This window comes from Zootoca vivipara, chromosome 11 (genome assembly GCF_965207765.1).
Source record: "Zootoca vivipara chromosome 11, rZooViv2.hap1.1, whole genome shotgun sequence".
NCBI lineage: Eukaryota > Metazoa > Chordata > Lepidosauria > Squamata > Lacertidae > Zootoca > Zootoca vivipara.
This window is the reverse complement of record NC_142594.1, coordinates 30,524,767-30,541,082: the sequence shown is the minus strand read 5'-3', so window position 1 is coordinate 30,541,082 and position 16,316 is coordinate 30,524,767. Positions and strand designations below refer to the sequence as shown.

At 49.0% G+C, this 16,316-nt stretch overlaps 1 protein-coding gene and 1 long non-coding RNA gene across 3 annotated transcripts in view; both read right to left on the bottom strand.

Moving 5' to 3' along the window:
- LOC132592860 (uncharacterized) overlaps positions 1–2,056 on the bottom strand; it is a 63,482-nt gene extending 61,426 nt beyond the window's left edge. Inside the window, exon 1 of one of the 2 annotated variants that reach the window (XR_015946253.1) lies at positions 487–2,056. This is a non-coding gene — a long non-coding RNA (uncharacterized LOC132592860). The remainder of the gene's footprint in view (positions 1–486) is intronic. The other variant, XR_015946254.1, reaches the window with a different exon arrangement.
- Positions 2,057–10,438: 8,382 nt separating this feature from the next.
- On the bottom strand, positions 10,439–15,630 carry DLX5 (distal-less homeobox 5). The gene is made up of 3 exons (XM_035129538.3): positions 15,132–15,630; positions 13,042–13,226; positions 10,439–11,311 (listed from the first exon to the last, which is right to left on the bottom strand). Exons 1-3 carry the CDS (start codon positions 15,490–15,492, stop codon positions 10,985–10,987), a joined length of 873 nt encoding a protein of 290 aa, XP_034985429.1. The 5' UTR covers positions 15,493–15,630; the 3' UTR covers positions 10,439–10,984.
- Between the last annotated feature and the right edge of the window lie 686 nt (positions 15,631–16,316).

The following is a 16,316-nucleotide window of genomic DNA, read 5'->3' as shown; positions in this document are numbered from 1 at the left end:
TTGGCAGATTTTGGCAGAAGTCAAGAGGTTGCCTGCTTTTGTAGGTGGCAGAGGGTGATGGTCTCTCACCCCCCCCCAACCCCACCAACTCTCTCACACACTCCTCCGCCAAGCAGACTACCTAACGCTGCGTAATAATGTTCCCCAGCTCTCTCTCTCTCTCTCGCTCTCTCTCTCGCTCTCGTTCTCTCCGCTCCCTGGTCCCCATTGCCGAGTCCAGGACGAATCATATCCTTCTTAGGGTGGTGCAAAGGCGAGAAATCATGCACCACGAAAAGCCCCTTTCGTCACACAAGCAGGATGCCCCATACTGCGAGAATTAATGGCTAGAGCCCTGGGCATCCTTCAAATTATGAACCTTGAAACCACTGAGCCATTTATCAGAAGTCAATGGAGATCCTCAGAGTGCTCCGTATAATGACAGCTACATACAGTCGTGCAAAAGGACAGTCACTATAATTAGACACAAAAGCCAAGACTACTTACCAATATACCAGCGCCGGTTTTTTGTTGAGCAACTTCCACGCTCAGTCAGTCTTCAAAATGGCTTAAAACCGATCAAGTCTTGTCATTTTCTACCATTCGCATTGTTACATTAGGAGGAAAAAATGTTTTCTTTTCTCCCCCCCCCTCCTCGTTCCCACTGTGAAACTTTGGGTTCAGCTCTCCCCAGGATCAATTGTGAACAAAGCCCCCAGCTGCAGTGCCATCCAATTTGAGGCAGACATTGGGGACAATTTAAGGTTTTTATCCATAAGAAGGTTTTTCCCCCCATTCTCTTAAATGCAGCCATAATTAGAGTAATTTTTCATGTAGCCCGCTGATTACAGCGTTTTTACCGTCAAAGATAATTACCTGTAATTTTCTTCCACTTTTAATACTAAAAAGCCATCTTTATTTAGATTCAGGAACAGGAAAGGCGAAACAAAAGAGGGAAATTATTCTGTTATTCATACACAAATTGCAGAGACGTAGGACCTAAAATTGAAAATTAACCAAAATTATAATGCTATGAAGAATGGAAGAGGCTTCTGAGGTACAGCTGGTTGTGGGGTTCACTGAATTATTCAGATTCGTGTTAGGGAGTGAGAAAGCTATCATACATTTAAACCGAGGGGTAGCCCCTTCCCTTTGTAGGAAGAGCCCCCAAGACTTTCTGATGAAGGATAATCCTCCCCAAACCAGTGGAACCACAGGGAAAATGGGGGGTGCTGCGAGCGAAGCCACAAAGCCCGTCAGATAGGATTCAGATCCCAGTTCTCAGCAACGCTTCCTGGGAAGTGAGTATCATTGAGATGAATGCGGCCTTCAGTGGCAAGGGAGTAAATATGTTCAGGATCAGGGCAGGGCTTTAGAGGATGGCAGGACTCACGCTAATGAAATCAGGGACAGAGCTGTCGTGATTTTGAGGACCTTGGACGGCAGATTGAAATCCGCTGAATTTCTAGTATGTTGGCTTAAGTGCTAGGTCTTGGAGGGGGTTGTTTTCTTTATCCGGCCTTAGGCGTTACCTCTACCCCTGCACAACACACATACATCTCTCAAACTCCCCCCCCCCCCGCCCCAATACACACAAGCAGTACATCCAGGGTGACATGGTAACCTTTCACGGGTTAGTTCCTCCCATTTCACTAGATCTCGAGGGCTTGGTCCACTTTTAGTCTACCATCAAAATCCGGTTCTTGGTGGGAGTTGATGAGAAGGGTCCTCATCTGTCTCGTCTCCCCCCTCCCCATTCTTCTGACTGTTGTGTAGCAGCGCAATCCTCTAGCGGGTCTACTCAGAAGTCAGTTCCATCGCTTTCAAATGGGACTGACTTTCAGGATTGGGACAATCGGTTCTCTCGGACTTCCTCTGAGCAGTATATAAGGAATCGTTAAGAGCCGGAAGGACGATTTGCTCGTTTTTCAATGGACGTTTAGATAAAGCAGGGATCGTGGAAGGTGCTTGCAGGAAGGTAGCAACGCGCTGGGGAGCCAGAAAGCTTTACTCGCCTGCAGCTGAGGGTGAAAGACGCCGAGGCGCTCGCGAAACAGCGTCATCTATAGATAAGAGTGGGGCAATTGTGCCAAAATTGAGAAGGCTTCTCAAAAAGGGGTTGCTTTTAGGGCTTCACCAGAAAACTCTTTGCACCTAAATAGAGGACACCCCCCACCCGTAAAGTCCCTTAAATTCTTCACTTTTCTAATAGTACTGATCCCACTTCCAGATAAACAGGAAGGAATACCTGGGGAGGTAATACGGGGGGCGCGCACTGGCTTGTGCGTGTGGAATAACCCCTCTTCCATTGAAATCCAAGCCAAAAGGCCCGTGTAGATCCGGAATGTTCCTGAGGGATCGGAGCCTCAAAAGCAATAAACAACCCACACAGAACTGGGGTGTGTGTTTGTGTGTGTAAATGTTCTGAAGTAGAACAGGGAAAGAAACTGGCGGAACTTAGCCAGGCCAGATTTACAGCCCCTTAAAGAGGTTCTCCAGTCTGTTGAAGCAACCTGGATTTTACCCCCCTCACTCCCCCCCCCGGCAACACACATCCGATTCTCAGCTCCATTAGAATGAACGGGTTGCTTCGGGAGATGAGACCGTGAAAAGGCTCGCATAGGAGGGCCAAAGTAGAAGCAGGGATTTCTTTCCAAGTTTGGTGTGTCTCGGATAAAGTAGGAGCGGAAAGTAGAATCTGTATTTCGGCAGCCTGATTGCTGGGCTGGGTGTCTAGCTGAGCATTTTCAAAAGTGGTTGCTGTAATCGACATACCCCTCTTAAAAACAAAAGAAAAAAATACGCTTGCTTTTAAGAACATTTACCTAGGGGAAATCCCGCAGGGGGTTTCACAGCCCTATTCTTTACTTGTCTACTCCGAAACGTCCCACGAATGGGATTTACTTGTAAGTAAGCGTGCAATATCATTTCAGACTTAGGGAAGATGAAGCACGCACACGCACACGCACACCAGCTAACACAGTGGATCAGACCACTTTCAAGCAATGGGACGACTCTGCATTAAACATGGAAACCCAGATTTCGAAGGGAAAACACCGTGGAGTATTTCTTGTCATTCTCAACCGGGAGTTCCCAGGTGGCACTTCACTGACGTTGACAACATAGCGAGTCCACCCCCCCCTCGCAACACACATTCACCTGTTCGTTTTCGAGACAACACCCCCTTTCAATATACACCCCCCCTTATTTCTGAACCTCTACGTGAGTCACTGAAAATGTGGGAATCCTGAGCCGCCCACCCAAAACGCAGAGCGCCCCCCAATAGAAGCTACAATAAAATCAGGCAAGCAAACAAACAAACAAGTAAATAAATGTGCGTCCGTGTAACTCGCCTATCGAAAGGTCTAAGTAAGGAAAATTGAGAAATTAGAATGATCAGGGTTTTCTTTTTCTTCCTTTCTTTTTTTTGCAATAATAATATTAATAATAAAAGTAACCATCATTAAAACGTGAAGAGGTACAGCTGACGGGATATGCGGTAGCAGTCGAGGAGGTTTAAAACCGAACGGGAAAAAAAAACTTACCCCCGTGCAAAACCTGTTAAGCAGAGATGAGGGTCTAAGGAAATCTATAGTGGAGAGAAGCAGAGGAGAATATTTTTCTGAGTCTCAGGGCAGAAGCTCTTTCTCTATATTCTTGGTTGACTGAGCATATCCAGGTGTGAAATTGTTTGCACACCCCAGCACCTCTTATATTGCCAGCAAAATTAGCTGTTATTACTGTCACTGTTTAGTGATGGTTAGCTTGATAAAAAAAAAACACCGCTGTAATCAAGACCTGGCGCATCTTTGCAAATTACAGATAATTGTAAACGTCCAGATTATGATAATAGCATCCTAATCCAGTCTGCAATATAATTATTACAGAGTGTTACATCTGAAACTGTCCAGTAGGGCTAATTCGGCCATTATTTAGACCTCTCTCTCTCTCTCTCTCTCTCTCTCTTCTCTCTCCTCCTTCTCTCCTCCACTACAAATGGGTTGCTGAGCTGAAAATGTACGATTGTAATTTCACGGGGCACTCAATGAGTAATGATAGAGGAAGGGGGGGGAGAAATACAAAAGTGAAATGTGAACGGGAGCGATCAAATCAAAATCGGTAGGGGGAGGGGGGAAAGAGCGAGAAAGAGAGAGCGAGCCTGGGTTGATTCTGGTGGAGGGGGGGGGAGGAGGAATAAGAAGAGCGGGAATTAAGAACAGAGCAAATCAGGGGACTGAGGCGAGCCAGAGGCGGCTTCGTTGTGTATTCAAGGGCTGCTGGTCCAACCCTCCCCCCCCGTTTGTGTGTTTGTGTGTAAGCGCGCGCGTGTGTGCATGAAATCCTCCTCCCCACACCCTCTCATCTCTCTCTATTTCGCTGCAGCCGTAGGGCACCGCACCGCCCCCCCCTTCTCTCCCCCGGAGCCTACGGTTAGCGAGAAGGAAAGGGAAGAGGGCGTACAAGTCCCATGCTGGAAGTGGCACAGACTGAACTGAACCATACGTGCAGCCAAATGTCACTTGTTCCGATTTTTGTTTAAAGAGAAAGATCCCTGCAGGATCAGACCAAGCGCACATCAAGGCCACCATCCTGTTTGCAACAGCGGACGGCCAGACATGCCTCCAGGAAGCGCAGGAGGAGGCCCTAGAAGTATTCGGCTGTTTGGCCCTCAAGACCTTGATTGCCAGAGGTATAGCTCTCTTTTTCCGATTAGGCATCCGAGTTTGCTACAGACCACAAAGGGATTCCCTGAACCCACTGATTTTTAAAATTTATAACTAGATCCCAAGCACGCTGGATTGTGGACCCATTTATTTGAAAAGGGACCTTTGCTTCCAAGAGAATATCCCTAAGACCAAATTTGATTTCATTGCGCGCTGTCTCCACATACTGAATGAATATCACACACACACACACACCCCGTTCGCATTTGCTCATTGGACAAGCCCTTGGGAACCCCAAAGGCAATTAGCCGGGCAGGTTTTTAATTGCAATTAATTAAACCAAGCAGCCTGTCGCAGATTAATGCTCTCGTCTATTGTCTCTGGTGTCTGATAAATGCACAATGCAAACAGAGTTTGCTTTGGCTGTTCCGTATTGGAACCATCAAAGGAGGTACTTGATACACGCGCTCTTATGCATATTCACACATACACAGCGATCCTAAGCCACTTACAGGAGGAAACAGTTGGAGAGAAATAAAGTGTTGGGGGGGGGAAGGGATTATTTAGAAATTTCTAATTGGGGCTGTAGACTCGCTTAGTGTTCCTGAACAGTAGCAAGTAAACGCATTTAGTTTCTTATTTACTAAGGAAACGAAACACGGTTGAAATCAATAGGCCCCTTTCCAAGCAAATTTATCATCCTATCTATACTCATTTCCCTGGGAGTAAGCCCCATTGAATCCAACGGGGCCTACTCTGAGTAGACATGAGTGGGATTGCACGGCAAATACAGGCTGAGATGGCAATAGATGCAGGCTTGGCAGTAAAACGGGCAGAAGAAAGCGGATATATATCACAGCACCGTGAGTCGTGAAACTGATTTGTTGAAAGGTCAAAAGTCTCGGTTTGGGGGGACGGGCAGAGGGTTCTGCCAGAGAATCGGTATCCCTCCCCGCAAACTGCTTTTTGGGTTTGAACGTGGGCGATCGGTAGCCCGGGAGGTGGGGAATAAAATTGGCAATGACTAGGCCCTTCTTTGTGCCTAATTCCCGGGTCGGAGGAGTTTCCTTGTGTCTTTTTCCCCCAACTGGCCCGCTCTTTGAGCTGCCTTCATTCTCGGATGTCGGAGAGGAGGTTCCTTGGGATGCTGGTGTGTTTAGGGTAGAGAGAAGCGGGCCGGCAATCCTGCGGAAGAAGGAAGAAGCATTGCAGCTGCGGGAGATGGAGAAGCACCGAACCAACCTGTGCCTGCCTGTCTCCTCAGGAGGAAGACCCGTTGAGTTCAGCCAGGACTTGCTCCCCAACAAAGCGAGCGTGTACAGGATCACAGCCACAAAAAAAGTCTCTGGGAGGCCAGAAAAATGAAACGCGCTTCTACTGCATTGATTTTCAAGAAAGCCAGAGCTGGTGTGTTTCTCCTCCCACCATTAAAAAAAACACACCACCTAGTGATGTCCCCCCAGAGCACAATTTTCTCTCGCTTTTCCACCCCTCCCACTCTTCTTGTGATCAGTTCGGGAGAATTAAGGGTTAAAAAGAAAACCCACCGCCCGCCAGAGAACCCACATATATTGCAGACCATAGCTGCCAAGTTCTCCCTTTTTTAAAGGGAAATTCCCTTATGCTGAATAGGCTTCCTCGTGAGAAAAGGGAAAACTTGGCAGCTATGCTGCAGACCACGAAAGCTGGAGGAAGCTGGCAAGGGTGTGTGTGTGTGTGTGTGTGTGTGTGTGTGTGTGTGTGTGTGTGTGTGTAGAATGAGCCGCTCAGAACAGCAAAAGCATTAAAAGGCTCCGAGCTTGTTAAAGGTGTTTTCATTTGGTTAAAGGTCGTAATATCTGGCATTTGGCGGGTGGCAATAAAAAACGCGCCTCGGGATGGGGGATTGGACCCCAGAAGGCTTGTAGAGCTGGGAAAGATGTTTTAGGCCCCAATAAACAAGCAAATAATTGCAAAATGATGATCTGCGGCGACAGTGGATTTTTCAAAATACGCACGCGCGCAGGATCCATCCATCTCTCCAGGAACGACCTATAAAGCAGGTTGTTGCATTCATACGGATTGGTTCTTTTTACACACGCACACGTGTACTGCTGCTCTGTGGAAATGTACTTTCGGGCTCTAATAGCACTCCTTCCATTTAACGCACCACCACTGCAACGTGATAGAGCGTTGCCTGATATTTACTTCTATATTGAGGGGCCCAGTTGCCCACGCCAGAAAAAAAGGAGCAGAAGTGAAGCGGTGTGCGGGTCTATTCCACAGCGCTCCGCTTTAGAGGTGAAGAAGGCTGGAGGAAGTTCCCGAGTGAAGCATCGCATCCTAACCGCAATTAAAAAGCTCTCACTTGAAGCTGAACCGATTTTAAAACTCCCAACCGAAGAAAATCCAGGGGTAATTCAACTGCTGCCAACTTTCTCCTGAAAACTTTTGCTTCAGTTGCGCTCCCGGGAGGAAACGGCTCGTGTTCGTCTGGCTGGGCTTTGCGCGGAGCTCCTTGGTCTAAAATAATTAAAAGCTATGTTCGACCGAGACTACGCTTTAGCTGAGGGGTTATAGATGGGGTTTAATTAAGGTCTCCCGCGGAGGAGGTGGAGGGGGAAAGAAACAAATTGTGCAACAACAACAACAACAAAAAGCCAAATAAGAGTTTCTAAAGGAGAATCACAGATCAGGAAACTCATCCCCGCCGTGCCAACCTGAAAGCGCGCTTGGGTGGGAGACGTGACCGAGGGCGGAGAGTGGCAGAGAGAAATCGCCCGCGTCTCAGAGAGAGAGGCAGAAGGGCAAACAGCTTCTGCAGACCCGAGGGGGGGAAATTCTGTGTCTTGAGCTCCAAAGAGGCTCTCAAACTCCCACCGCCTCGGACTTGCCCAGCTGCGCGGTGGAGCGCGCCTGACCTTCCCTTGCCCAGAGAAAGGGAGGGAGAGAGCGAGCGAGGGTGGGTGCTCCTGCGGGTGGTTTGGTGGGTGAACCCCTGGGTGGAGCTCGAGCCCAGAGGAACCAGATCAAGGCAGACGAAGTTTGCGGGCTGCTGTCTCTCTCCGGTCTGTGTCCCTCTCGTAGGCCCTTGCGGCGGAGCCCTGGAGCCATCCGGCACCCACAGGAATGCGTCTCCTTCTCGGCTCTCTCTCCCTCTCCGACCGCCCCGCTGTGGCTCCCCAGCTTCACTTGGAAGGGAGGGCGAGGAAGGAGAGGGGAAGAAAAACTTCTTCAAAGGTTAAAAACTACCGAGGACACTTGATTATATCCTTGCCTTAGGGTGGGAAGGCACGACGGAGCGATTCCTACTCTCCAAAAAAGTATATGTGTATATGGTGTGTACACACAAACATATTTACAAGCACACATATGCACGCCTGAGTGCAGTGCCCTACATTATTATGTTTGTGCCCACAGCAACAATAGATTATGGGGAGTCGATTATCCCCAGAGCTTGACGTTGGGGACTGGAAAGAGTTCAGTTTGTTCTAGATAGTCTCCACACCATGACACCACTGTCTGCACCAAGGAAAGAGAGGGAGGGAGATCATGAGGACTAGCGCCATTTTTAGACGGGAGGCAGTAAAGAAATCGCAGCCTATTGAAACCGAGCGGCGTTATGTTCACCAGCATCAAGTGCAAGATGGACCGGACCAAAAAGAAAGAGAGAAAATGGGGGGGATGTCCGTTATATCATGCTGTAAACCCCCGCCCCCCAAAAAACGCCAGGAGACACAGCCACATTTGTCTATAAAGATCCTTCCATCCCCAACCAGGGCTTAACGCTTAGCAGGTTAATAAGCCAGGCACATTGAGAGCAAAGGCAAACTCTAAGAGGAGAAGGTGATATTTTGGGGGGGGGGGTTCTGTTGCAAAAGAAAGAAAAAGACTGCCAAGCCGTAGGAAGGAAGGGTTATTTTAATGGAAAGTAGGCCACAGAACAGGCCAGAGTTGAACAGTGGTAGAAACAGGGAATCCCACACTGAATGCTGAACAGATCAAACGGTGCAGGAGATAGATAGATATATACCTGTTCTGCTAAATACCCATGAAAAGCACTGCAAAAAGAGTGCGTGATTGCATATTGAAAGAGATCTTTTTAGGGGGGAGGGTGACCTGGAAAAAGCTCTCCTCTTCTCCACCCCCACAAAAAAAAAAAAAAACAAGAAAGGGAAGGTTCGGCCGCTGAGGGGGGGAGAACAATGGGGCAAGGCGCGTGTGGCTTGAAGCTGCGTTTACACGCGCACACACACCGAATCGCGCGCGTTGCAAACGAACAAATATCTTATTCTAATATATATGTGCACAAGATAATGTTCCAGCAAACCTATTACTGCCCCCCGCCCAATGGCTCGTCTCTCTCTCTCTCTCTCTCTCTCTCTCTCTCTCTCTCTCTCTCTCTCTCTCTCTCTCTCTCTCCTCTCTTTCTTTCTTTCTCTCTCTGTCTCCAAATTAAATTAAAAGGGGAGACCAAAACCGAAAGAGGAGAAAGAAAGGTGGGGGATGGGAAAGAAAGGCAGAGACTACCAGAGACAGGTAAATTCGCCCGAGGCTACAAAGCGTGCCTTTTCAGGTTTTTGTCTCCAAACCCTGGAACATCTCTTACTGAAATCAGCAGATGACAGGATGTAATTTTTATGGTGGTGGTTTTTTTTAAAAAAAAAAGTTCTAACCCTCTTTCTTTTTTAACAACAACAACATTAAAAAAAATACAACCTAACTATTATTCTTCGCTGCTGTATCTCCTGATGTAATACGTCCTACTTACAGACGGGGTCAGGGTTCCCAATGCATTTTAAAATATTTTTTGCCTTTTCCAAGCCTGCTCCGAACTCTTTTCTCAATTTGCTCCTGGGCCAAGCGGAGATCCAGGAAGACAAAATAATTTTTGGGTGGGGAAAACAGGGGGTTCGTTTTGTTTTCCAGTCCGTACGGGGGGAAAAAAGAAGCCAGCTATCTGGCCTCTTCCTTCGAGCATCTTGCTTCCATCCCGCAACGCCGGAAACCAGAGGGCTGCGATGCCACGTGTGGATGACCACACAGGGTCCCTCTTCCTTTCCCTCCCCATTCTCCGGTCGCCCTCGGGTGGCTCGCCCGGAATTTAATTTCGGGATTGGGTTGGAGGAGGGTGCGGAGTTTCGGGGAAGAGGAGGAGGACGTCAGGAGCGAAGGAAAAGATAATGATCGCCTTCGTCTGCACCTTTGAAAGGGCTCCTCGGCTAACAGCCACCCAGGCCCCGTTTTGCAGATTGCCTTTGTGTTCCCAACCCGGGAAAAAAAAGAGAGAAAGAATCGAGATGGGAGGGGATGGTCCACATTTTAGTCTTCTGCCCTGTTTAGCAGCTTAAAAAAAAGCAAATGTAATTTGTATAATTAGACGATGGGATGCTGGCTTTCTCCCAGATAATTGCTTTTATAGTAGAGAGAAGCACACAGAGCGATTTGCAACCCCCCCCCTTCAGCCACTTCCCAGCACTTCTTTTCATCTCCAGATCATTTTCGTTCGAGGGTTAGTCGCTTTTTGTAAAGCTGGGGTGGGGGAAGGGGAGGCTATGATGGAGGCTTTAAAATAGGTGTGTTATTGGGGGGGGGGTTATTTTGTACGTGCCGTGTTCTATAAGCCCAGTCCAACATTTTAAACGACTACCCAGCCCTACAGGTAAATTGGTGAGCAGAGGATCGGGCCATACGGGGCAATCTTCCCCCCTCCCCACAAATAAAATGAATCTAAAAGGTGGAGCAAAGAAGTCTGAGATAACACACACCCCCGCCCCAGTCCCTTTCGACAAAAGGAGAGAGGGGGAAACGCGTCATATTTTTCCTCTTTCTCTTCTCCTGTTCTCATGGTGGAAATAATTTTATTTATTCAGAATATACAGTTTAATTCCTTCTATCTACACTTATGTACAGGGTTAAAATGACATTGTTGGGAGGGGGAAATGAAAGTCTCTGGGGGGGGGGGAGGTTGAGGTCATCGGATTTCTCAAGGCACCTTCGAAAGTGTCCACAGTTGATGAAGTAAAAAATAAGCCACCATTCATCCCCCCCAAAAAAACAACAACAACCCCAAAGTCCGTCTGTGTCTCTTTTTTTGGTTAAAAAATAAAAATAAAAATAAAAAAGAGGGCGGGAGAAAATTTCCTTTGAAATGCAATAAGTTACATGCAGGAGCTGTACACATTTCATCCTGTATAGTGTTTCCCCCCCTTTCCCTGAAAAAAAGGGAAACCCGAAAAAAGAGAGTCAACCATATGCATTTTTTCCTTTTATCAACAAAACTGCCAAGTGTCCAAAAAAAGCAAAGAGTTTTAAAACGAGGAAAGAGGGTTTTGTTTTTTGTTTTAAAAAAGAATCCTATTCTAGTAGATTGTCCCAGAAGCCAGAGCTAAGGGGTGCTGTAGAGAGCCGTGGGGTTGCAGGTGACCACTGAGAGCGTTACCGCTGGAATACCAGGACGAGGAGTTCTCCAGGTAAGTGGCGGCGGGCGACGGGTTGGAGTTGGCCCCGTGGGCGTGGGGATGGTGGCTCAGAGACCTGGCGCTGCCCTGCGGTTCCCACACGGCGGGAGACTGCGGGGAGTTGCAAGCCATGGGGTCGCTGGCGCTAGGGCTGTGCTCCGGGGGCATCTCGCCATTCTTCATGATCTTTTTGATCTTCGATCTTTTGTTCTGAAACCAGATTTTCACCTGAAGGAAGAGGGAGGGGAAAAATGAGAGGGAAGTGAAGGAAAGAAAGAAAGAAAGAAAAAGGAAAGAAAATAAATAAATACCCTGCTCCAAATGGGTGACAAGAAAGAAAGAAATAAACCCTTAAAAAAAACACCCATGGACATTTATTTGGACGCCTTGATTTCATTCTAATTTTTGCTTCAAAAGCACAAGGTCTCACTCTAAATCTATGCATGCCCTGTGCGTGCAGGTCGGGGGGGGGGCTGCTATGAGTTGGACTCCCAAGGAAACGATTTCCATGGAAACGGCAGGGACGGTGAAACAGGCCCCGAGGATTCAAATGGCACTTGCAAGGCGATCCTAGAGGGGAGCCGCCAGGATTGGAATCAAGAAAGATCCCAGAGTCCAGTTGCCCCATCTACTTTAATATTTACAGTAGGGATCATCATGCGCTCACGTGCTAGATCTGGCCTCTCTTGGGCCATCAGGAAAGCAGAATCTGGACTCTGCGGATGCTAAAACCCAGACACTCCTTGGCCTCTGATTTTTTTGGACATGGGGCCTGACTCCCCCCCCCAACCCTGCGGGAGCTGCCTAAAGGATTTCTTTAAAAAAATAAATATTATTCTTAATTAAAGAAAAGCAAAAGGAACAATGGCTAAAGCTGGTTGGGGAGCCTCGAGGGGACGATGGCTGTCTTGATATGGTCTGCCAAGGACCAGCAGCAGACCCTAACTCCTACATTACTCAGTGGGTGAGTGCGCGCACGAGTGCTTTTGTTCTCGCTGCAGTCGGTTTTGTGTTCCCAACGCACCAATCTTCTCACATCCGCCCCAGCGCAACAATACCAGCCCAATCCCGAGATAACCTGCTTTCACACAAAAGACTCTTTTCCCCCTTTGCACCGAAATGGTCTGACAAGCAGCCCCTCCCGGGTCCAGCTGCACTTTGCAAGCTCCTAACCCAGGAGATCCACCCACGTGCGGTTTCTGCCCCCCTCCCCCTCCGCTCCAATCTTTTGTGCGACAAGATCGAGAGAGAGAGAGAGAGAGGGAGAGGAGAGAGAGAGAGAGAGAGAGAGAGAGAGAGAGAGAAGCCTCCAGCTACAGTTAAAAAACAAAAATACTGCGTGTCGTCAACAGGGCGAGATGGAAGGCAGGCTCACACGGTCTTCTCCGCCGCAAGCCGGTGCGCTTTCGCAATCCGCCAGGCTGGTGCGCACTTGAAGATCTCTCTCCTCCGATCCTCACCAAACAACTGACTCCGCCACCCCACCCCGCCCACCCCGGCCCCATCGGATTCAATTTCATTAACTTTTCAAAAAAGTAAGCAAATGGCTGCGTGGAAGTTAAAGGCCATTGCAATCTTGCAAGCAAGATTTGGGGAGAGAGCTGACGAGAAAAGCACCGTAGAGCAAAAAGGGAAAGAAACAGCAGCAAAAAAAAAAAAAAATCAAAACAAAAAAAAACAACTCCTGCGCCGTGCGCCGTCTTGGCCTTACCTCAAGGTACAAAAGGAGAAATAACCCGATTTTGAGTGTGCATATCTATACATTCTGTATATGTGACCAAGGAAATAAGGCCCCTAAGAAACATACTTTAGAACCTTCCAGCAGGAATTCTTGCAAGGAATTTACATAGTACTTATGTCCAGGGAGAGTGTGGGTCCCGCTCAAGCAGTAATTCTTGCTAAGGATCTGGGTAGTTGTTTACGTTCAGGGTCCCCCTTCCTTCCCACCGTGGCCTTACCTGTGTCTGCGTCAGACCTAAAGACGCGGCCAGTTCGGCTCTTTCCGGCAGGGCTAAGTACTGGGTTTTCTGGAACCTCCTCTGCAAGGCCGCCAGCTGAAAACTGGAGTAAATAGTCCTTGGTTTGCGCACTTTCTTTGGTTTGCCGTTCACCATCCTCACCTCCGGCTCAGCCACCTCTTTTTCTAAACAATCGGAGCGGGGAGGAAATCAGAAAGGAAGCTTAGAACTGGGACAGTGGACGCCAGCGGCAGAATACAGGAAGGAGCCCGCACCTAGGTGGGCAGGCCAGGATCGCAGCCCTGGCCCCGACGTGGCGGCCGCAAAGTTGACAAACAAGCGCGAGAGACCCCTGGAAAATTGGGACGTGGGAGGAGGGCGGGGGAGAGGAAAACTGACATGGTAGGAACAGCCGTCGTGACTATTTCTTACAAAGAGAAGATGTTTGGAGTGCGTGTATGTGTTTGGGAGTGAGTCAGTTTGAGAGAGGATATAAACAGCACCCAGGTTTCCACCGAAACATTATTTTATATTTTATTTCCCCAAGGGGTATTTGGCTCATCGGTTTTCGTAAAAGAGAGAGGAAGGGACTCAGCCTAGATTTTACTATTTTGTCTTCCCGTAATTGAAAAACCTAACAAGCAGCAAAGTTCCCGGGCGTTTTTAGGTCACAATCCAGTGTCTATTGATTTTGCATGCTTGGAAACAAGCAGACAGTCTCCCTCTTCCTCTCCCCATTTGAATGGAAGCCTCATGAATTCAGCCCAGCCCAAGCTCTGCAGACTAGGGACACGCAATTTTGAGGTCTAGGGAGTTCAAAGGCCGCATCGCCACAAGAAAATGGTTCTCCTCCGTTTCAGCCGAAAGTAGCCAAATCCGGCCCAGACAGAGAGCCGATTATTCAGAATAATCTCGCCGCCGATCGGGGGTGGATGGGAGAGAGAGAGAGAGAAGCGGCACAGATGCGTCTGGTTCCTTTTACAAATACTTAACGCGCCACTGGCATTTCCCTCCCCTTTGATGGGAGCGACAAACAACGTATCTCAAGAAATGTACACTCACGCGCAAGTAGGAGAGGCAATAGGGCGAGGGAATGGAAGCAAAAAATATTTCTCAACCATACATATTCAGACTATATATATATATATATATGTAGTCTGAAAAATTGGAGAGTTTGAAACACAGCAAAACATGGATTTGAGAGGCTTCGTGCACTCAGCTGAAATTGTTCCGGGATCGCATTGGATAAGTCTGTTCCACAAAGGTGGTTTTTTAAAAAAATAATAATGAAAGGGGGGCGTGGAGGAGAGGAGATACGAGGATTTGAGCTGTTCCTGCCTAGCCCTGGATTTCCCTGAGTTTGCTTCTTGTGGAACCCACACGGAAACAGTTTAACCGCGCGTCTCCGTGTGTGGGATTAATCCCTCATTCCATTTTGGAAGCTAATATTAGCAAGACTCTTCGGGCGAGGGCTGTTTTGGTGGGGGAAGGGGGTGGGAAGAAAGAAAGAAGGCACGAGATCAGATCCTTCCCCTTCCCTCTCCCCACACGTTTGCTGTGTCCCCCCCCCCCCAAAGAAACTCGGCCGGTCTTCGCGTAACGACGGCGGGGTGCAATAAAATATTGTGTGCGGGAGGGGTAGAAATCTCGCTAGTACCTACCCCCTCCCCGCCGTGGCTTTCTATTACTGCAGCGTCGGGAAGGGACACACAAACAATCACACACACACACACACAATGTCGGAGCCCCTGTTCCTATTCCGCTCAATGTGTTGCCTCCCAATCCGGAGTTGGAGACAACAAAGAATCCAAATTGAATGGTTTCTCTTTCCGCCTTTCTCTGGCTTTTCAACCGGGAACTATGCTTTTTTTTTTTGCACGGCGGTGGAAGTAGAGGCTGTGAACCTCCTTCGTCGCCCCCAGCCCGGATTGGGGAGAAAAAAATCGGGTGGGCTGGGGGTCAAACTGTCCCCGTCACCATAAGGGTCCTCGGTGACCCCCAGATCGCGAGGAGGAGACCCCTCCAGTCCTCGGACATCTTCCTAGCCACCCGCCCCCACCTCCACCCCTCTCCCCGTCGGCGCCTCTCACCTGGCTGGCTGGCTGCGCTCTGCGCCCGGTTGTACGCGCCGCCGTACTGGTGGTAAGGGCTGGCGTAGCTGTAGTCTGCATAGGCTTTGGCTGGGTAGCTGGCGGCGGTTCCGTTCATGCCCTGGTACTGGTACTGGTAAGGATGGAGCGCTTTGCCGTAGGAAGCCGACGAAGGCGAGCAATAGCCGTGTGGGGCTCCTCCGGGAGAATTGTAATAGTCGGGGTCCGTGGCAGACGACTCGGGCAAAGTGGGAGACTCCTGCGGCGGGTGCCCGTGCATGGTGGCTGCAGCCGTCTGAAAAGGACCTTGGAAGTCTCCGGATCGGATGGCTGGCACTCTTCTGTCAAACACTCCGGTCATAGTAGTTGGCGAGGCAGCAAGCAGGCGGGCGGGCGGGCGGCTGGGTCTTCTAGGCAGCCATGGCGGGGGGGAGGGACCGAGGGAGGAGGCGGAGGAGGCGGCGGCGGCGGCGGCTGGGAGCTCTCTGGGGCTGGCTCTGGCTCTGGCAGACTGCTCGCAGGGAGCGGAGAGGCTTGGTTAAATCCTTAATTGCGCTCTTACGCACAGCGGGGTGGATTGGGTTCCATTGGCCAGAGCACTCCGGAGCAGCAGCGACACCCTAACTCGTCCAACTAGTTTAGCACAACAAAGCGCTCTGCTTTTTTCATTCTTTCCCTTTTTTTAAAGTTCCATTCAAGCTCCTTAAAAAAAAAAAAGGAATACGAGCAGCACCATTATCTCGGGGTTCTCTTCTCCTAGCCAGCAAGGATGGGAATTTTGGACGTTAGGGAAAAAGAAAAGAACCGTCGAAGTTTGTGCAATAGGAAGACGGTGGTGCATCAGGCGTCTATATGTGTGAACGCGTGACACTCGTGTTTCAAGACGCAGATGCAGAGAAAGGCTGACAAAAGGGGGCTTACCGGTAGTTCAGGGGTGGAAATATGTTGGATGTTCTAGGAAAGTCCCATACTTCTCAGAGAACCAGCGTTCCCTGATCAGGGGATTATGGGCAATTGTTAAATAGGAAGGTTGCAGCTTTTCAATAACGCATGTGCCAGGATATAATGGCTGCAGAATGCAAATAGAGTTGAATCCGGGTTTGTACTCAGCCATGGATAACGCTGGTGAAAGCTTTTGAACCTGTCCCTCAGTTTTCCCGTCTGCAAAATGGGGATAAGAAACCT